We start from the raw sequence: 22873 nt of genomic DNA, 5'->3' as shown, positions 1-22873 counted from the left end.
CAGGCTGACTTGTCTATAATTCCCTGCTTTCTCGCTACCTCCCTTTTTAAATAGACATTAGCTACCCTCCAATCTGTAGGAACTGTTCCAGAATCTATAGAATCTTGGAAGATGATCACCAATGCATCCACTGTTTCTTGGGCCAATTCCTTCAGTACTCTGGGATGCATACCATCGGGCCCTGGGGATTTATCGGCCTTCAATCCCATCAATTTCCCCAACACCATTTCTCTACTAATACTGATTTCTTTCAATTCCTCTCTCTCACTAAGCCCTGTGTTCCCCAACATTTCTGGTATGATATTTGTGTCCTGCTTTGTGAAGACAGAACCAAAGTATGCATTTAGTTGGTCAGCCATTTCTTTATTCCCCTGTTTCTGACTGAAAGGGACCTACATTTGTCTTCACTAATCTTTTTCTCTTCACATACCTATAGAAACTTTTACAGTCAGTCAACAAACTCTGTTTCTGTCTCCACAGATACTGCCTGGCGTGCTGAGTATTTCCAGCATTTTCTGTTTTTATTTTAGACTAGATCCTTGATAGATTCTTCCAAGACAATGAAAACACATTGCTGACTGTTGATATTTTATTTTTATAATCTGCAGGAATATAAATCTAATAAAGACCTTGCTTTCAAACCAAAATAGTAGTTAGTGTCAACAATAAAAATTCACATCCATTACCTGCAGACAGTATTTAAACAAAACATGGGTTAAATCATATTTCTACTTTTAAGATACAAACTTTATTCAGTTTATCTGTTTGAAATTGACTTCTTTTTAAAAAGTGGACAGTGTGCTGCAAGATGGCTGCCAAATGTCAGATGACCTGGCCTGTGTATTCAAACTGTCTCACTGTCTTGAAAGTACAAAAGGATATATTCCAGACTAAGAGGCATCAACTTCACACATCCTGGAACCATCACGACATTCATGAATTGAATAGTTTTCTTCTGAGACAAAGAAGGCGTGAGGTAGATATATCACAACAGAATGATGCTCATCCAGAGATTAATAGCTATCCATGCATTCCACATCCTGGTCCATTGTGTGGTCACACCAGGGGAGAAGGCTATGTGTCAACTAACAGAAATGCTAATGTTATGGATTTTGATCTTAAAAGTTAGCCCTCTGGGGAGAGATGGCGAGAGGGAGATCACAGCAACATCACAGAGAATACAGTCTAGCTAGGGGCTGTGAAAAGATCCAGCCTAGACAAGAAGCCCTGCTGCTAATTCTAAACTTCAGTTTGGTACAGCAGAGAACTGAAATTGATCACCATCTCCAGTCTGAAATCTTAACCACCAGAAATCTACACTACCTTAACAAGTTCAAGTCTACAAACACCCAGGCCTGCATCTTTGAAAGAAACTGCCCTACTTAGCAGATTGAACAGGTTTATTGTAAACCATGAACACCTACCACACCTTGAACTCTTACCCTTTACCTTCTATCTACCTTCTCTTGAGAGTGAATCCATACGTGAGTGGGGTTGCAAACAATTCAGGGAATGAATGTTGTTCAATAAACCTGTCACTGTCTATTTGGCAAGTAAAACAGTCGGGCTAACATTTTAAACAAACCAGGAATGCGGTCAGTTGGGAGGCAAACAGTGGGAACCACCCACAGCCCTTACCACCTGTCCATAACATGGGTAACAACTTCCCCCAGTTGCATTGGTGAATAATACCAGTGATTGTTGTGTAACTTCAGTATGTGTTCCTGGAGGTGATGTCAAAAGCCGGGATCAATATTAATAAATTCTCTTCCCAGTATTAGAATGATTTAGGGATTTACACACAATTGGGATTACCAAATAAATTGGCAAATAAACTGAGTGCTTTGCTGAACCACATTACAGGTGGACTGATGGACTGCAGCGGTTCAAGAAGGCAGCTCACCACCACCAAGGGCAATTAGGGATGGGCAACAAATGCCGGCCTTGCCAGTGACACCCACATCCCATTTATTTTTTATTTTTATTTATTTATTTGTAGATACAGCACTGAAACAGGCCCTTCGGCCCACCGAGTCTGTGCCGACCAACAACCACCCATTTATACTAACCCTACAGTAATCCCATATTCCCTATCACCTCCCTACACTAGGGGCAATTTACAACGGCCAATTTACCTATCACCTGCAAGTCTTTGGATGTGGGAGGAAACCGGAGCACCCGGAGGAAACCCACGCAGACACAGGGAGAACTTGCAAACTCCGCACAGGCAGTACCCAGAATCGAACCCGGGTCCCTGGAGCTGCGAGGCTGCGGTGCTAACCATAGCCCCACTGTTCCGCCATGAAATGAATTTTCAAAAAAGTATATGGGAATAAACGTCACATCTTGCTGCTTGGAGTTTCACCAGCCCAGTTATTTCACTTTTTAATATTAAGAACGTTCTAGTGCACCACCATTAAAATTGATATTGTTTCTTGGATGCTTGCTTGGCATGTTGCAAATCTTAGTATTTGCAAAGGCAGTTGAACTTCATCCTAAAACCTTTACTTAAGAGTTTAAGAGTTGACAATTCATAGTTGTAGACCTCCAGTTGGATACAGTAGGGTTGGACAGTTTCAGATTGGCAAACAGGCAGATGACAATTAAGTAGCATGGAGTGTTTATATTGGACAAAATTGTTATAAATATATTTAACATTATATATTTTCCACGTAGACACTGGAATATATGTTGAGCAAAAAACATTTTTCTTAAACTTTCTTTCCTCTTTAACAAATGGAATTAAATTTGTGATTTTCACAGTGTTGCATTGGGTGACATACTCATTTTTGTTACTAATGATTTGAAATGTCTGCACCCTCCAAGATACTTGAAAGCTATATTTTTGCCCAGCATCAACACCTGGCACTCCCAGATCATATACAGTCGAGGCTAGATGCAAAGTTGGGCTCTACAGCAACTCTTGAGTGTTCAGAATTTCTCCCTTTCATTTGTAAAATCACCCCTTTTATACTGCAGGGTGATTTTATCAGTTGGGGATGGGAGAGCTAATAGCATGGTTTCTGCAAGCTGTCCTTGCTTTTATCCTTTTGCTTCTTTTTCAGCTGACAATCAAGTATTTTTTGTGGGATTATGAGAACTTTGCTGCTCAATGTAGTTCTAAAAGGCAAAGAAACAAGTAAAGCATTTCCAAGAGCGAAGACACTTCATGCACCCTGAATGGGGGTACATGAACAGTTTTTATTTAAAGAGGAACCACACAGCTGGTAAGGGAGGTGAGAGAAATGGACTTGCTGTAACTTTACCAATACAAACTGCTTTATAGCAGTAGAAGACCAATTTTGAGATGATTGCATTAAGGAAGCCCACCAACCAAGAAAGTTTAATTTATCTGATTTATTTTAATTGCCAATTTTATAATGATAAACAGGGGCCAACATTATCCAAGCTATTGATTAATTCAGCAGCTGTTCACTGCCATAAACAAAGTATATGACTTCCCATATCTGTATTTTACAATGTCCTAAAGAGGTTTCAAGGTCAACAATGTGGAGTAGCATCTCAGTGTTGCAAATGGAGCAGTGTAGTTTGGAGGTTTGTCTGCAGTATTACAGGACTCGGGTGGCACAGCTGATCCTGCAACCTCCCAGATAGATCGGGAGATTTGTATTCTATACTATTACAACTTTTGCCTTTGCTAAATGAGGAGGATAGTAATATACTTCAGGAGGACATAGATTGGTGAAATGGGCAGACACATGGCAGATGAAGTGTGTAGAAAGAATGAAGAGAGGCAATATAAGATGAATGGTACAATTTTAAAGGGGCTGCAGGAACAGTGAGACATGGGGTGTATGTACATAAATCTTTGAAGGTGGCAGGACAAGTTGAGAAAACTGTTTTTAAAAACAAAAGAATATGGAATCCTTGGCTTTATAAATAGAAGCATAGGGTACAAAAGCCAAGAAGTTACGCTAAACTTTCATAAAACACTTGTTAGGTCCCAGCTGGAATATTGTGTCCATTTCTGGGTACCACACATTGGGACAAATGTCAAGACTTTGGAGAGGGTGCAGAGGAGATTTATTAGAATGGTACCAGGGATGAGGAGAAACTGGGGTTGTTTTCTTTTGTGCAGAGAAGAATAAATGGAGAAATTTGATAGAGGTGTTCAAAATCATGAAGGGTTTTGTTACAGTTAATGAGGAGAAACTGTTCTCAGTGACAGAAGGGTCAGTAACCAGAGGACCCAGATTTAAAGTAATTGGCAAAAGAACCAGAAGCAACATGAGAAAAAAAATATGCAATGAACTGTTAGGATCAGGCTTTAAGAGGTGGTGGAAGCAGATTTAATAGAAACTTTTTTAAAAAACTGCAGGGAATTGGATAAATATTTGAAGGGAAAAAATTTGCAAGTATGTGGTAACAATTGATCTTTCAAAGAGCTGGCACAGGCACAATGGACCGAATGCTGTCCTTCTGTAGTGTATCATTGTGATTCTACTCAACCTCAGAAATGCCCATACTGAATCAGTGTAAATCTTTCCATTTCACATCAGCCATCCTCATGGCTGGTCAGAATAAAATTGGTAGTTGTGGACAGTATTGGGCTGTGGACCTATCAGAAAGTGAGGTTGAGTGAGAGAAGATCAAACAATATTTCAGGTGACAAAACCTGAAAATTCATTATATCACTAGGCCACCAACAATTCAGCTTTCAATAATGTAACTTGTCACCTCTGCAGTGCATTCTGGAAATGATTCTGTCATTGTAACAAGATCATACCACGCATTTACCATGTAGAACTTTTCATGGGATTATAAAAAATGAACAAACTATTAGCTAGAATACTCTGCATTTGCTGGTTGCTGTGATCATGTCCATCCTAGAATAGATTACATAATTCCACAACAAGGATATAAATCTCCCAGTGCTGCAAGTATATAGCACACAAGCTGGAGTCATCTATGGAATAGCAGCATATTGCATAATTATTTTACTTTGTTGTTCATGGGTCGACTACTGATACGTAAAATAAAAATACTGAAGTACCGAACGATTTTTTCCCAATCCCTATTGTATGTCATTCAAACAGGATGGCTATTATTCCACCTCAATGTAGATTATTATCTGTATACTCAATTTGCAGCATTGCATGTCAAATGTTACTTTTTGTCACGCAACTGCAAAGTAGATCCAAACTGTAATTATGTTTTTAGAAACCCATGTAACCTGATGATCTGCATTAAAGCCATATTAACATGATACTATTTGCTTTATTTTATTCCAGTACACAGAGGATCAGGCTAGAAAACTTGGTGTAGTGGGATGGGTTCGAAACACTAGGAGAGGAACTGTAGAGGGACAAGTGCAGGGGAAAGAAGAACTTGTAAACTCAATGTAAGTGATGCGTGCATTTACATTTCTGTTTATTGCAAGTTAATAAAATGTTAGATATTGATTAATACAAGTTTAAAAGCCAAACATCCATTCTTTTTGTGCATAGAATGTTTTGGCAAATTTTGAGTGAATTTTTAAGTTGTCTGTGTTTGTTTAAACTGTCTTGGAACTTGAATATCATTAAAAATACATACGTTTTTAAAGTTTACAAACTTCCATGTGTTAAAAGTTAAGTGTATGCTTATTTAGTAGATTTAGTTGTAATTATTTGTCACTTGGCTTTCACTTGTTCAATGTTATTGAAGTTGAATATAAAGCCAAAATAGTGAAACATAAAAATAAAAGCAAAATACTGCGGATGCTGGAAATCTGAAATAAAAACAAGAAATGCTGGAACCACTCAGCAGGTCTGGCATCTGACAGATGCTGCCAGACCTGCTGAGTGGTTCCAGCATTTCTTGTTTTTATTTTATAATAGTGAATCATAAATTTGGAATATATTGACCCTTCCTTCGTGTTAGCAAAGCAGTTATTACAGAAAAGAATATGACTGAAAAGCAAGAGGCCTTCCATTCATTACTGAAATAAATCTCAAAGCCATTTTATAATTTTAGTGGGAATATAGGAGAAATTTAGATTTCTGCGAGCATGTCAAGGCCTGAATAGGGTGGTGCAGTCAAGCCACTCTGGTTACAGTTTAGTAACGTACTTCATGACAAAATACTAAGAATTACAATGTTCAGTCTATTACACCACCTAGTGGTGGAGGAAGAATCCTTTTTCTCACAATGGAAACTAGGAGAAATAACAGTGAGGAAACTAGTATTCCCCACACCAAGGTGGGCTCTGAAAAGTAAAAACAGCAAAATAAAAACTACATCACTGGTGCTCTTATGCTCTGTTGAATGCTGTAGAATTGGTTTTGTTTGCACTGACAGTTCACACCCTCGTGAAGTTGAGGAAAGGCAGAGCTCCATGTATGAAAGCTAAACACACGCACCAAGTGCTGCTCACTGGCCTTTTACCCCTAGTCTAATGAATGAAAAGAGCTGACAAGATAGCTGTCTTTAATTGTTAAAATGTCAAAACAGCATGGCAGATGTAATAAAAGTATTAGATTCCTCACATGAACTACGGGACTTAAGTTGGGCCTTGTAGAGACTTTTTTAAACACCATGCAGCCGCCTAAGGTTTCAAAACGGAGTCTAAGATGCGCGTGCACACTTCTGATGGGATATGCACAGGACTGTATCTTGGTAAAGGGGCTTACATGTGTGCTCCTAACAACTGCCAGCAGCTGCAGAGCAGTTGATTTGAAGCCACAGCTGCCATTTTAGAACTTCATACTCATCCTGTCTTAATCTTGTGCAGTTAAACACAACATTAAACAGCATGAAAGATTTCCCCATGTCCCTGCCGCACCCCCCGCCCCCCCCCCCCACCCCCAACCCCCACCACGACCAGAAATACAGGTTAATTGCAGATTTATTTCTTCTGGCTGCTGGTTCAAATGTACGCATTTTTGGAGGTTTTGATACTTTTCTAAAGTTTCAGTACTCTACAGGGAGTCATCTGGCTGGTTTTGCAGCCCTTTTTTGTATCATGCAAAATGATGTGCTCAAAGTTGCTTCCAGACATGGACGGACTAGTGGATCTTCCTCTAGGAATTGAACGTGCCTGGGAGAATGAAGACAAACTGCACACAGCAGGACGCAATGCCAGAAGAGAAGAGGGCTGAGGGGCAGCAGATCACTCAGCAGGAGGCCATATCTGCTGTAGTATGTCTTTAAATGGTTATGTCCATAATCTGTATACATCATCAGACAGAATATTGTTACGCCAATGTATTTTATTGAACGATAATTTTCTTTAATCCACTGACTGGAGATCTGAATTTATATATTTTTTAAAGACATTTTAAAAAGACCAGCTAAAAGGGTGACTTTGCTGGCAGCTCAAGATGACTACCTAATTTGCAACACTGTATCCTACACTGCAGTGCTTGTGAGGAGGGAGACGAAATGTCTGCTCATGCCCCAGTAAGAACCAAGACCCAGGAATTTTAAAGGAACTACTTGTTCTTTTTAGAAAGAGAGAAATATTGCTAACTGCTATGCTTGAATGACTGAGTGACTGTCATGTGACAAGCCCCTTCCGTTTCTGCAGCAGAGAGAGGAGAAGCAACTGGACTCTGACACGTGCAGACTAAGTGGGGGTCTCTCTCCCCCTCTCTCTCTCTCTCTCTCTATTCCAGCTTGAAAGCTTTCAGATCCTGCCTGTTGACTGACCACTTTTGCATACTCCGGCTATAATCAGAAACCCCATTGGAGGAAATCATCCGATCGCTGTCTCTAAGAGACCAACCAAACCCGTCATCTACCTCTTCAAACCAAAAGCCTCAGGACCACTCGCTTCAGCTAGAAGCCAATTGAATCAACAAATGCCACAGACTGTATACCGCTTTTTTTTTCTATGGACTCCAACACAACCAATCTATCTTTCCCCACTCTGTAACCTATTTGTCTGTGTGTAAACCTCCAAAGTGTGGGTGTCAGTGAAAATTGGCACGCTGTTTGTTATTTTTATTAGTTTGGTTTAGGTACAATAAAGTTAACCTCTTCTTTTGTTAAACTGAAGAAAACCTGACCTATTGGTTCTTGTTATGATCATAGCAAGTAAGTAGTCAAACACCTACTGAATTGGCCAGTACATGCACTTTAAGAAAGATTTAAACCTGTTGTGGTCAAACAAGGAGAGGGAAGGTGTTTGACCCCTCCTCACTTGACCGTAACAATATGATATCATCTGCCATGTGACAGAGTTGTTGGAATGTGTTAGTTCACTAAGCAAGACATACGATTAAGAGCACTCCATCAATGTGTATATACAATTGTAATCTGCGAATAAAGAACTCACAGTATAGTTTACCAGTCCTACCTGAATGATTGGTGAGTTTGTGGTTGAAGGATAGAAGGAAACACAACAATATCCACTGAGGTTCTTCAGGGAGCAATTCTTTTACCTCCACTTCAGCGAGGTCCAGTGCATTCGACATCTTGTCTTCAGAAAAATAAGTTGTGACTAAAATCTGTGAACTGTGCAGCCTCCAAACAAGGCAAGGACAGCATTGCCTGTCGCTGTTGTGGTGACCATGGCTTTCAACTGTTATGCCTCTGACTCCTTTCCGGTTGCTACTGGAGGACTAAGCAATATCTTACAGTTTGTAGTGCACTGCTGTATAAGGCAGATCACTGAGGCTCTGTATATAATGAGAAGGACATACAGCTCATTCCCTCTTGCCAGAGACAAGCAGCATAGCAATCATGAAGTTTTGCACAGATATATTCATATGGCTGGGGAAGCAGTTATAGTTCGATGTTGAGGTTAACAATCCATTCAATGGCTTCAGCTGATGCTGTGTGAATGGTTGTGATGCCACCAGGAATGGATCTCTTAGAGAAAGAGTTCAAGATGTGGGCGATGGTCTGACTTAGAGTCGTAGAGTCATTTACGGCACAGAAGGAGGCCAGTTAGCCCATTGAATCCATGCCGGCTCTCCACGGAGCTATACAATCTGTCCCACTCCCAGGCTCGATCCCTGTAGCCCTGCAAGTCTATTTGGTGGCCATCCAACTTCCTCTTGAAGTCACTGATCATCTCTGCTTCCACCACCCTTGTGGGCTGTGAGTTCCAGGTCATTATCACCTGCTGCATAAAAAAGTGCTTCCTGATATTCCCCCCTGCATCTTTTGCCCAAAACTTTCAATCTGTGTCCCCTCGGCCTTGTGCAATTTGTTAATGGGACAGTTTTTCCTTGTCTAACTTATCTAAGCCTTTCATAATTTTGTACACTTCTATTAAATCTCCCCTCAATCTCCTTTGTTTTAAGGAGAACAAACCCAACTTTTCCAGCCTAACCTTATAACAAAATCCTCCATCCTTTAACCATTCTGGTTATTCACCTCTGCACCCTCTCAAGGACCCTCACATCCTTCCTGAAGTGTGGTGATCACAACTGAACGCAGTACTCCAGTTGGGGCCTAACCAGGGCTTTATAAAGGTTCCGCATAACTTCCCTACTTTTGTACTCAATGCCTCTATTTATGAAGCCTAAGATCCCATAAGCTTTACTAACCACTCTCTTAATATGTCTTGCCACCTTCAAAGATCTATGCATATGCACTCCCAGGTCCCTCTGACAGCACATAGTTGACCTGTTGAATAACATCGAAAAAGTACTTCATTGACTCTGAAACTACATTAATGTAAGTCTTTCCTTAATGTAGACAGCCCTTTCTGCCAGTACTCTACCTGATAGATTAGTCACCTGTGGTGCCAGTTACCTCAACTACACCTCCCCATTCACCAACAGTACCATATACTTTACCTTTTCTTTCTCAATGTCAATCACACTGTCCTCTTTCTGCCAACAATTATTGGTTCCTCCCTCAGTTCACTGTGGAAATAAAAACCACCACTAAAGGTAAATTCAAATCCAAATTTATCAGTTCAATCATTAAGTAATACATTCAAAATGAAACCAATCACCCATGTGCATTCCCTTACTCCTTGAGTTCCGTGTGCTTTTACCATTCCTGGTGCTGCCACGAGGTGCTTCCCTAATGCCTACAGTATGGATTGTGGAGGGCTGCTGACCATCAGTTGGCGAGATTGCACGTGGCCTTGCTGAGCAGCTCTAGAGGGCCCAACTTCAGACTGTACCTTGGCCTGGGCTGTAGGAAGCTGGGCCAGCTGGCGGACAGGCAACAGTAAGGGTTGTCCTGAGAAAGGACAGCAGGTTCTTGCTCCATTGAGCTGCTGCCACTCTTCTGGGGCGGTGACTCAGAAGTCCTGATGATCAGTTAGAAAACAGATTGATGGACTACCGTTTCACCCTGAAATCCCCTTTCAATAGTGCTACCCAGAACCGCTAAGAAGCAGATTGAACTTCCAAATGCAGCAGCCTGAGCTTTGATAGAAGCTGATTGTACTGCAATGAAAGCTGTGGCATAAGCAGTACATCTTGGTAGGTTCCATAGCTGTGCTAATGGAGGTGACGTTGTAAAGGATATATGCTCCAAGCTCTGCACAAAGCCCTGGGCCAAGTTGGAGGTGGACTTCTTCATGCTCTGTTAATTGTATACTAATTGTATTTAATTGTATGCAGGTAGTGAGAATTAACTGAGGATTCACTTGTGCGCCTATAAAAAGAAACAGATGGAAACTATTGGTTGGGTTAGGAGGTGTATGGTTGGAAGATGTAAGTTTGGAAATAAAGTGTGTAAAGATTGGCTCCAGTTCTATCCTTCACCACCTATGGCCTGGCTTTTGGAGGAGGGACAATTTGGACTATGCCTAGGAGGAGGGACAATTTTGATTTGCTTTGCTGCTGACTCCACATTGTCATGCAGACCCCACCTGCCAAGAATGAGGCTTATTAATTTTGTCATATGAACATTGATTTTAAACTGTTGCTGGAGTGAAGAAAGGACTTGTTAAAAAAATCACCAGACACTTGGCTGGAAAAACATTTGCATGCTAACAGACAGTGCTTGGAGAGACAAAGGACTATTCCCTGGTCCACGTAACCCAAAAAGGACTTTGATGACCAGACATAGAAGGTGAGGAAGCTCACATTCCAGGATGACTGCTAAGATGGCAGAATCCACAAGCAGAAGTGGTCAAACCAGCTAGTCACATGACTAACCTGCTGGGCAACCTGGGGTTTTTTGAATTGTGCCACAGAGAAAGAGGCAGAAGGCAGTTTTGAACTGAAACCTGGAACAAGGAAGCCTCTCTCTCTCCCTCCCCCTCTCTCTTTCACTTTCTCCATGGAAGACACATAAACTTCAAGAGAAAAGACTGCGAGCTCGAAACAAGTTGAAGCGTGCACTGGGGCTCAACAAATTGCAAGTCCGACTGGCAACCAGAGACTTCACAGCAAACTGAAAGGACAGTAAAATAGAAACCCATCTATTGCGTCAAATTTCTCCCCTTTCATTATTTTCTACTTTTCTGTCTCTATCTGTGTGTGTGTTTATCGTGTATGCATGCTAGCGTGGTCACGTCGCATATTCCTAGTTGGTAACTGGATTAGAGTTTAAGATTAATGAACTTCCACCTTTCTGTTTAAAATCTAAGGAAACCTGTCTGAATTGATTTCTTTGCCTTACCATTGGAAAGTGGTGAACAAGGATTCACTAAGGGGGAGCTAAAACACTGTGTTTTTAAAAAAAAATTAAATCCTGTTACGGTTAAACCAGGCAAAGATGGAGAGGGAACCCCGAGACTCCTCTCAGCTGATCGTGACAACATATTGAAAGGAGGAGAGAGGAAGGAAGAGTCAACAACAATGACAAAGAGACCTTCACAACTTCTGCTCAGAAGGAGGGAGAGAGTGCGACCATCTTCAACAGTAACAGGTGATTATTTGGTGCACTTTCATAAGGCCTGTTACTTGGAGGTGGGGGGAGGAAAGAAGATGGAGACTGGAAGATCACGAGGGGTGTGTGTGTAAGTGTGTGCACACCATCTCCACATTGCCTGGCCTGGGACAGCTAGAGCTGCCTGGGTGGACTTTTCTTCTCATCAGTGGAGGACTGTGCCTGGGCACTTCTGGCGGTCCCAGGTGAAGATATCTCCTCCCACTACCAAGAAGATCATCACTACCAGAGACTAACAATAGTCTGAGAAAGGTGCACCTCTCCAACACCCAACCACATTTTGAGTGGTGATCCTGCCCCTGTACCCTCCCTCCTTCCTTCTTACTCTCTCTTTCTCTCTCTCTCTCTCTCTTTGAGAGGCAACCAATAAGACTTTCAGTTGTCTCTAATTATTGTGCGTTAGAACTACATAGAAGGAAAGAAGCCACTCTCCCAACCCAATCTAAGGGAGGAATGTTTTTTTCCTTTTCAGTGCCCTTCTGTGCAGACGAAGGCTGTCATCAGAAACATCACAGGCCTAAGACTTGGGGTGGTTTTAACTTGTAAAGATTCAATGGCGTCTCCATATTTACCGGCGGAGAGGTCTGTGAGGACTTATGCTGGAGTAGCTGCCTCTGCTGCTCCTGCAGCCCTGTCACCATTGACGCTAATCACTAAACAGCATGGAACGAAGAGCTATGCGCACCCCAATATGACAATCAAGGAGTGCATCAAAGCCATGGCTGGGGTTGTTGGCTCTTCAGTCATTGTATCCACCTCAAAAATGTACAGGAAGGCCGTGTTCTTTCTGAAGACTGAGCAGGTGGTGCACCTGTCCCTCAAGAAGGAGCTAAAGGTGGGTGGAATCTTCCTGTCTTGAGGCCACCGCACAGCAACTAGTCATTTCAAACATCTCGCCCTTTATCCAAGATGGGTTCCTCCTCCAAGGTCGGCGATAGTACTGAGCCCGCTCAGCTTCAGAGATACCAACCTCCGGCACGTCTCCTTCTGGCATCAAATTTTTTTTACAGATGACACAGGAGGAGGACACAGAGGGTGTATTCCCCGTCCAGCAACAGGAGGCCACCTACCGCAGCTTCTGACTGTCGGATGGTATGTGTGCCACGTCTGTAAGGAAGTGGCGCACATATGAAAAATCTGCTCTGCCTCCCAAGCTGCCAAAACAACCCAGGTGACTGAGGCTGGTGGCATTGCCACCCCTCCCTCTGCTGCCGTTCCTGTATCCGAACCCTCAGACGTGCAGTCGGCGTCAACAGCCAAAGTCACTGCGGCCACCAGAAGGGATGGCAGGGTAGCATCCGCACGGGAGGAAGGCGTGGTGCAAAACCAAGCACCTTACGGCAAGCCCCCGCCCCCCACCCCCAGATAGCACGAACCAGACTGCAAGCGATCCCTTTTGTAACTGTGCTGTAACTATATCTGCGTTGGCAGAGCACTCACTTCCCAAGGCCGGTCTTGGGTGCAAGAGCGCAAGAGGGAGGTCGCGGAGCTCGAGGCCTTGACTAACGTACAGCTCTCCTTCTCTGTGCATCCCTCCCAGAAAAGGAGGAGGCGCCACTCCTCGGAGGTGGGGGAGAACCCAAAAAGGAACGTCTCTCCGTGAAAGAAGAGTTGGTGCCCCTCATGGATCCAGCTGCTACCCTCCCACCACCACCACCGAGGGTTGTCTATCCTCGTGAGGGTGAGACAGATCCCTCTGTCTGGCCTATGGCTCCGGGGAGTTGGAAGGAAGTCCTGCCCAAGGGAGGGGCAGAGGATCTACCTAGTATAGTCCAGTCACTCATAGCTGGGTCAGGCATCCTGGAGGCTGAAATGAGTGGGGCTGATGAGGCTGAGCCCGCCCGGTTGCGTGCTGACATCTTCCTGGACCTGGTGGAGAATTCAATTAAAAAGGCCCTACACGCTGGGTGACTGGGTGGTGGCGGGGGAGGGTAAGAACTCTTCTCTGTTTCTGACTTTGGTGCTGGGGTGTAGCTTTTCCAAGTTGCCATAAAGCCTAGTGCCAGAGGCAGAGTGGGGCTCTGAGCCCTTGCTGCCCTCTGGCCCAGACCCCCCAGAGGAGCTCAGGGAAGTCTCCTCTGTTGTTGATCCTGGGGGTAGGGCTGGTTGGTGCGACTGGGTCGCTCCTGAGCTGTGGCTGTCGGTCATTAACAGTGATGACCTGGAGAAAGACGGTGACTCGGTGGAGGGCATTGGGGATGATTTGGATTCCGTCGCCAGTGAGGCAGCGGAGGCCCATGTGCCCCCCTATCGAGTCTCCCCTCGCCCCCTTGCGGAATTCTGGGAATTCCTGGCTAATTGTCTGAGTCGTCGTGGCAAGGTCCAGCTGGCCCGTGACCAATGGCCAGAACTGGTGCTGCTCGTCAGGTTTGTCCACTCTGCTGTAAAGACCATGGGCATGAGCAAGGATGCGAGCCAACTTAAGTGGCGCCGGCTCAAGGCTTTCCTAACTGGGTTGCTGAGGGAGTGGAGGATAACGAGTGACACCGCTCCCTCACCACAGTAGGGTGTCGGTGGTGGTTGCACTAGACTGTTGCCATGAAGACAACCATAGCCAGCCTCAACATCATTGGCAGGAGAGAGGCACATTGTAGATTCTTCAACTTCTCGCTCCTTAAGGAATGGCGGTATCTGGTGTGCTTCCTGCAGGGAACCAACACTGTTCTGGGAGACAAGGCTGCCTGACACTTGGAATGACAAGGAGGGGTCTACATGAGCCACCTCTTCTCCAATTCAGGCAGGGTGACTATCTTTCTGGCGCCACATTTTCATCCTGAGATCTTGGGGGTCAAGGAACCTGTGCCATTTCATAACACAGTCCAGCCGGGTGCCATGCCACTCCATCAAGTGAACATGTACGTTCGCTGGGCTGGCACACAGCAGGCGCACTTCTTTGAAGAAGTAACAGCTCCTCTTGGCTCCTTGACCCTGGCGAGTGCCATCATCATTGGGGGAGGGGGGCAGATTACAACTGTACCCTCAGGCAAGGGACTTCTCCAGTACCCTTCACAGATGGGCAGCGATGGGAACTGAGGGACCTGGTTGAGCCCTACGATTTCTTGGACGTCAGGCAAAATTTCCACCCCAACTCCAGCATGTTCGCTTTCATGAGGTCTGAAAAGGAGAGGGGTCCAGAATTGACTGCCTTTACATTTCTCTTGCACACGACTCCTGTGTTCCGGTGGCATCCATGCGGCTGGTGCCGTGCTCAGACCACTGTTTGGTGTGGGCGGAGCTGGGTCTGCTCCGTATGCGGATGAGGTCTGCATACATACATTTAAACAACCTGCTGCTAGAGGACAAGCAGTTCTAGGACTTGTTCCGCTGATTCTGGGCCGACTGGAGAAGGAACCTAGGGGGACTTCCCCTTCTTGAGGCTGTGATGGTACTTGGGCAAGGCTTGCATCCATGTCTTCTATCCGAAGTATGCAAGAGGTGAATCAGGGGGTGGAAGGCCAGGGTTGAGCAGTTGGAACAGGCAGTGCTCGACCAGGCGTCCTGTACCAGTCAGGCTGTCGAAGACCTGACCAGGCCCTACCGAAGTTGAACAAAGAGAAGGACGCACTGAAGGACCTGCAGGTTGTCAGGTCCCAACGTGCATTCATGCGGTCGCCAATCCAGTTCCTCCAGGTCCTGGACCGTGGCTCCCCCTTCTAATTGCTGGAAAAAAGGCACGGGGTCTGCAAGCAGCTCTTGGGGACACTGGCCAACGACAGATCCCTGGTCTCAGATCTGGAGGGTCTCAGTGCCAAGGCCCTAGCCCTGTTCTCTCCGGATCCGTCCAGCGAGGATGCTCGCAGAGCTTTGTTAGAGGTCCTGCCGAAGGTCAGCCTGTAGGGTGCTGAGGGGCTCATGCTCCGGTCAGCCTGGAGGAGCTGACCAGTGCCCTTGACCGGCTTTCGAGGGGCTGGTCCCTGGGTCTGGATGGCTGACCATGGAGTTTTGGGATGTCCTGCACGGTGACTATGCGCAGTCCTGGGGGAAAGTCTGGTGACCAGGGCGATGCCCCTTTCTTAGCACAGAGTCATCATTGTCTCCTCCTGCTTAAGATGTTGCCCCCGGTCTTCCTCCTCAGCACGAGTACCAGATCTTTGCTATGTCTGTTCCCCTTGGCACCGTGCTGGCCCACATGATCCACTTAACCAGTCCTACATGGTCCCGGGCCAGACAATCCACGACAACATTCATTTGCTCTGGGATCTGGTCCAGTTTTTCTAGCAAGCTGGTCTGTCAGTCACCTTCCTTTCCCTGGATCAGGCGAAGGCATTCGATAGGGTGGATCATGGATATTTGTTCGGGACTCTGCGGGCACTTGGGCTTTCATCGCCTGGATTTGAATTCTGTACGCCACCGTGGATTGCCTGATTAAGGCTATTGGGTCTTTGATGGCACTTCTTTGGGAAAGGAGAGTCCGGCCAGTTATATGAAATCTGCATGGAGTCTTTCCTACACCTCTTGTGGAGGAGGTTGACGGGACTGTCTCTGCGCAGGCCAGGCGTCGTTCTCTTGGCTTACCCCAATGACGTGCTCCTTATGGTCATGGATCTTGTTGACCTGCGGAGGATGTGCGAGTGCCAGCAGGTCTATTCTGCAGCATCCTTTGCTAGCATCAACTGGGAGAAATATTCTGGACTCCTGGTGGATCACTGGTGGCTGGACTCCCTGCGGAGGAGCTCAGGCCTTTTGTCAGGAGCACCACCCATCTCCTTTAACTGGGAGTCTATCTTAACCCGCCTGAGGACACTTGGCCAGCGAACTGGCAAGAGCTAGAGGCCAAAGTCATCACTCACCTTGGCCGCTGGACATGACTGCTCCGAGAGCTGTCCTACAGGGGTCGACTGCTGGTCCTAAATCAACTGGTGGCTGCCATGCTGTGGTACTGGTTGGTCACTTTGATCCCTCTCCCTGAGTTTGCCACCAAGATACAGAAGAAACTTGTTGACTTCTGGGACAAAAGGGTGCACTGGGTTTCTGCCGTGGTGCTCAGTCTGTCACTTAGGGAGGGCAGTCAGTATGCCTTTGCACCCAGGCAGCAACTTTCCACCTTCAGACCTGCAGAGATACCTGTACGTTAAGGATCATCCTGGATGGTGTACAGTGAACGTATTTCTTCCGCCAGCCGTGCAGCCTCAATTACAACATGCAGCTCCTGTTTGTAAACCTGGGGTGTCTCCATGCCTCCTTGTGGGAGCTGCCTGTCTTTTACTAGGAACTGATCAGGGTCTGGAACATGATCGTCTCCAGCTGGAGCTTGAATCCGCAACCCCATCAGTATGGGTTCGTGTGGCTGGGGGAGGAGAAGGCTCTGGCTGCCAAGGTGACCAGAGTCTGGGACGTAATGAATGGCAGAGGGGTGGGCTGGAATGGCGCATATCCTTGGGTGGTGTCCAGCTCATGGCCACAACCAAAGACAACCTTAAAGAGGTGGCTCGGTCCTGACTGCACTGAATGTGTCAAAGTGGCTCAGGCGTGTGGAGCACTCCCATCCGAGCCGACTCCCATTCGGACAGAATTTGTCATCAGTGCCAGGCATCGAAACCTCCCTTGGGCGCCTCAGTTCCACCATCTGAGCCGTCTCTCGGAAACCCCTCCATGGTATTCCATTCTGCGTGGAGCGGTTTCCTGTACAGCTGTTTTTGCACACCCTCCACTTGCTCGCCCACATCAGCCGTCCTGACACGCTGTGGCATTCCATCCGACCGTCCGATGGGAGGCTCTCTACTCAGGAGTCTTCCCTTTGTCCATTGGAGATTTGGTGTGGATGGTGTTGCATGTGGCAGTCCCCTGCAAGAGATTGTTAAGTCAATTCACGGAGTCCAGGGCCACCTGTAATTTCTGCGGCCTGGAGGACTCCATGTTTCACATCTATGTAGGATGTGTGAGATTGCCTCCCCCCTTTCATTATGAGGAGGCTGCTCCTCAATTTCTGGCTACACTTCTGTCCCACACCCCTGATCTTTAGCCACCCAGTGCGGAGGACCTCCTTGTGGGATTGCTCCTGGGCCTGGCCAAGGTGACCATCCACATGTCCAAGCAGGAGGCAGTCGATGGGATCGTTCAGCTCGACTGCCTGCCTTCTGCGGCTACATCTGTGCCCTAGAGAGGGAGCACTGCCAGTATGCTTGAGGCCTTTCTCGACCAGTGGGCACCAGGGATGGGATGGGGGCGGGGGGGTTTGGTGGGAAGATTGGTGGGTGGTGTCTGGAGTGCATCATCATTCCTGGAAATGTCACCTTAATTTGAATAGCTAAGTTTTTGTTTTTTTGTTACAGTATATTAGGAGTGCCCCTTATTTCATCTTCATTGGCAACCTTCTGGTTGGATCAAAAGAAGTATGAAAAGGAACAGACTGAAACTATGGTTGTTTGGTGAGGAGGTGCTTACTTGTAATGTGTATCTGTGTAAATAAATGTTTATAAAAGAGTGTAAAGTTTGTCTCCAGTTCTATCCTTCACCACCTGGCTTTCTGGAATGTAACATGCTCCTTGACATTTTGCACAGGCTTCCCAGTGCACCAAGCATTTGGTTGTGTGTGCCCATCACCCATCACCCTGTAGCTTGGGCCAGTGATGTCCTCATCTGACTCCTCTGCAGCAGAACTATTGTGCAACCTCGCACTCTGGCGAGCTGGCTCCTGTGGTTTCCTTTTCCCCCTGCCCTGACTCCTGTGCATTTGAGCCTGGTATCTCACCTCCTGCAGATACCTCCTCTATCCTATCCTATCCTCCAAAATATGTGCGGTGGTTGTGAGTATTAGATCATGTCGTGATGTCTGTTCATTGTTATTGACTTCTTCCTCTCTGGCTGGGAAGATTCCAGTTCTTGGGTATTTGAAAGGAGAAAGGCTTGTGTTGTTGGTGAGGGGAGAGGAGAAAGTAAGGAAAGCATGCTTATACAATTTGCAGCTTGTGTAAGAGAAGAGATTGTAGGATGGAAGAGAAGTGGTAAGAGAGGAGGAGGATTAGTAATGGAGAGACCTTCATCATTGTGCTGCCAGTGGCCACAGCCTCAGAAATGCCCCTTCTCATGATGGCCAGTATTGTCTCTTCCATAGGGGATTAAAATGTGCACACACTCTTGTCATTCTCCAATTTCTTGCTGCTGTCTCCTGTTATGCGCCACCTTCTACAAGAGAGAGGGAAATGTGTCAGTGAGTGTCATGCAATATTTTTGAGTGATGTGTTTGCCATGGTTGAACAACTGCCAGAATGTGAGTTGTGGGTGTGAGGCTTGTAACAGTGCTAAGCATCTGAGGGTGAGGTAAAGCATATGAATTGAAGGGTTGAGTACTGATTGATACATATTGTTGGTACGTGGGTGATGGGGTGCAGTGAATTGAGCAGTGGATTGGGCTAGTAGTGCAGTTGGTAGGATATACTATTTGAAGATTAAACACACACTCACCTTGATAAAACATGATCGATTAATAGACTTCTTCCTATGCTGCATCCATGTTCTTGGAGCGACACTCCTGGCAATGACCTCCGCTGCAATTTCTTCCCAATGCCTGCTTAACATATGTCTCTAGGTCCTCCTACTTTGCTGCGGAAACAAGATGTCTCTCCTTCTCTCCATCTCTTGTACCAATACCTCTAGTGCTTTTTCAGAAAACCTGGTATATACTCTCTTGCCATGTTCAGCCATTCCACAAAATATCACAGCATAGATTCAGTTTTCAAATGACTACTATCAGCCCTTGAAGAGGTACAGCAGTAGACACTCATGATATCAGGCCCCCTGCTGATGCATGTAGCCAATGAATAGCACATTTAGCATTCGCTGCATGCAGCAATCATGTGAAACAGCAGGCAGCATGAATTTAGCATGCTGCCTGCAACACAATGAACAGCCATGTGTTAATCATGAGCCACAACCCTCCCCCCACCAACTTGTTTTATGGGGTTGTCCCATCTAACCACCTAAGGTTATTTTGTTTTCCCCTTGTGTTTAAATCATTAAATCAAGTTGGATGATTTTTTTCTGAGTTTATTGTGAGGAAATTGCATCTGATTGGCACACTTGAGCAATGTACTATTCTGTCCTCTAGAGGTCACTAAAATTCTGTGATTATTTGACCATGATGATGCATATTTTTTTTCTTTTCCTTATTACCGTTCCTGGCAGTGATGTATGCTTGGGTCCATTTCCATAGGTGGCAGTACCTTGAGTAGGTCATTCATGTGTGAGGCCTAGAAAGTGTGTAATGGTAAACCATTTAAATAGATGAGCTGTTAAAGCAGAACCTGATCTTTGCCTCGACCAGCCTTTGCTTGCTGGACTGTGAATGCTGTGGCCCTCACTGTGACATTGGCTGAGATCATGCACTTTAGCACAGACCTGGGATGGGACCTGTAACCTTACTGGTTAGTATGACTTAGCGACGCACAGCAGATTTACACACCAAGCCTTCAGATTAAATTTTTATTTTATTGTTGAAATCTGGAGTGCAAATTATTGCACGCAGTTTAAATTTTGGCATCAAGTCGAAGTTTTTTTTAAAATTAACTCATTTTATGCCTATTAATAGACATTCATGAATTTAATTCTGAATTTCTACATAGATTAAATATTAAAAAAACACAGTGGCATGCCCATCATATACGAACATACGAACTAGGAGCAGGAGTAGGCCTGCTCTGCCATTCTATAAGATCACGGCTGATCTGTTTGTGGACTCAACTCTACTTTCCTGCCTATCCCTGATCTCCTATGTATCGTGTACTAGGACACCCAGATCCCTCTGTGTCTCAGAGCTCTGCAATCTCTCTCCTTTTAAATAAACGTTGCTTTTCTATTCTTGCGGCCCAAGTGGACAAGTTCACACTTTCCCACATATACGCCATCTGCCAAATTTCCACTCACTTATCCGTATCCCTTTGCAGACTCCTTATGTCCTCTTCACAACTTACTCTCCTACCTATCTTTGTGTCATCAGCAAATTTAGCAACCATGCATTCTGTCCCTTCATCCAAGTCATTGATATAGATTGTAAATAGTTGAGGCCACAGCATTGATCCCTGTGGCACTCCACTAATTACAGCTTGCCAACATGAAAACAACCCACTTATGCCTGCTCTCTATTTCCTGTTAGCTAACCTATCCTCTATCCATGCTAATATGTTACGCCCTATACCATGGGCTCTTATTTTGTTTAGCAATCTTTGATTGTCAAATGCCTTCTGGAAATCCAAGTATACTACATCCACAAGTTCCCCTTTATCCACATTGTTTGTTATTTCCTTAAAGAATTCTAATAAATTAGTCAAACACGATTTACCTTTCACAAAACCACGTTGACTCTGCCTGATTGCATTGAGATTTTCTAAATGACTTGCTATAACCTCCTTAATAATAGATTCCCTCATTTACCCCATGACAAATGTGAAACTAACTGGCCTGTAGTTTCCTACTTTCTGTCTTCCTCCTTTCTTGAATAGAGGAGTTACATTTGCTATTGTCCAATCTGATGTCAAGGGCAGGGTAAGGGGCAAAAAATCAAAGGTGAATTAGAGCTTGCTTCGATTGTGTCTTACATCTGTGACAGTTACAGGTGGCTCTTATATAAGTAGAGACTCCTACAGAATGCAAGGGTAGGGGTTGTGATATTCATTCTGACTGATTTTTTAAAAATTTCCTTTCTGACCCCTTCACCATCCTCGGGTGAAACTTGCTGCAGCCCTCCGCGAATAGTACTGGGGATGGGGACTTTGAGTGACTGGCACATGATTTTGCTCTTCTCCTATCTTCTGGGGAAGCCTCTGGTCACCACTCTGTATCTTCCCATGATGGTGCAACTGAGCTCAAAAACACCCCATACCATTAGGAAAACTATGTCAGTGTTTCAATATGCTGCACCATGTTCCCAATCTACATTGATTTCTAATTTTCAAATTATCATTAATGTTTATCAAAAGTCAGTAAGATTTAATCTTTATAAATAATTGAATTTGCAGTTGTTCACAAAACATGTTCAACTGCTTTTAACATATATCTAACAGCAATAAATCTCAATATTCAGTACAAAATGTGCTGCTTAGTAAAATGTATATTTCATTCCAGATGATGGTGCTAATGTGCCATGAAATAACACGCAACATTAGGAGAGGCAACAGCTGCTGTATTTATGTAAGATTAAAGAAAAAGAAAACCTAAAGTTTGTTCAAAGTACTCCATCCATGTCTATTTTGGGGGAAAAGATATGACCTGAAACACTCAAGCTGGGAAATACACTCAAAATTGGAATCCCATTAAAATTGAACAGAAAAGTCTCACCTAGGCAAGGGAGATTGGAAACTTTTTATTGAGAGTCACAATTCAGAGCCTGAGTTACTCGAGGGTTATTTTTGTAAACCTATATAAAGCAACTCCAGTTGCTAGTGTTAAGTTTTTCCATTTCGTTATTTTTGAAATTTCTTGTCTCTTCCTTGTGGTTAGACTAATGTCTCAGTTGATTAGGCTGCTATTCAGGCTCAGAGTCACGTTGAGGTCCGTGAAGTCATAATTTAGTAGCTTCATTGACCTTCCCAGTAACACAGGTGCCAAATTTTTGGTTTCAGTTTAATTAATCTCCTCTATAACCTCTCCAAAACCAGGTGTCTTCCTGCGGTAGTTTAATGATGAAAGTACAGATGCCATCACTTAAAACATCCATGTTTAAAGTGGCCAGTAGCTTATATTGGTCAAAAAGTGATAACTACTATCCATTCCCATTAACATCAATTTCGAATTTTTGGGTTATAACGCCTCAGGTGCTCAATTTATTTTGGGGAGAAACAGTTCTGTTTGCTCACTAGTTCCAGCTTATTAAGGTGCATTGAATGCAAGAGCAAACATAAGTATATAATATCTTGTTAAAGTGCACACAATGCAATTATTGAGGCAGACTTCATTTTAAGATTTTATATTTTGTGATGAGAATCCATCAAAACCTGCGTGGCTGTGCAGAGGATTTCCCCCATTAAAGACTAACCAAATCAAAGAGAGTACTCTTTTACCTTTCCAGTTAATTTGTGCCAACAGTGCATCAACTGTATTAAATTGTCCAGATTTGAAAGCTATCCTGTAAGTG

General features: G+C 44.6%; 1 protein-coding gene across 2 annotated transcripts in view; it reads left to right on the top strand.

Moving 5' to 3' along the window:
* LOC137376416 (acylphosphatase-2-like) overlaps positions 1–22873 on the top strand; it is a 160277-nt gene that overhangs the window by 36951 nt on the left and 100453 nt on the right. For both annotated transcript variants that reach the window (XM_068044935.1, XM_068044934.1), the window contains exon 3: positions 5253–5362. In XM_068044935.1, the coding sequence (XP_067901036.1) occupies positions 5253–5362 (110 nt within the window). The remainder of the gene's footprint in view (positions 1–5252; positions 5363–22873) is intronic.

The sequence above is a fragment of the Heterodontus francisci genome, chromosome 13, assembly GCF_036365525.1.
Source record: "Heterodontus francisci isolate sHetFra1 chromosome 13, sHetFra1.hap1, whole genome shotgun sequence".
In the NCBI taxonomy this organism is placed as follows: domain Eukaryota; kingdom Metazoa; phylum Chordata; class Chondrichthyes; order Heterodontiformes; family Heterodontidae; genus Heterodontus; species Heterodontus francisci.
This window is presented reverse-complemented; position numbering and strand designations above follow the sequence as displayed.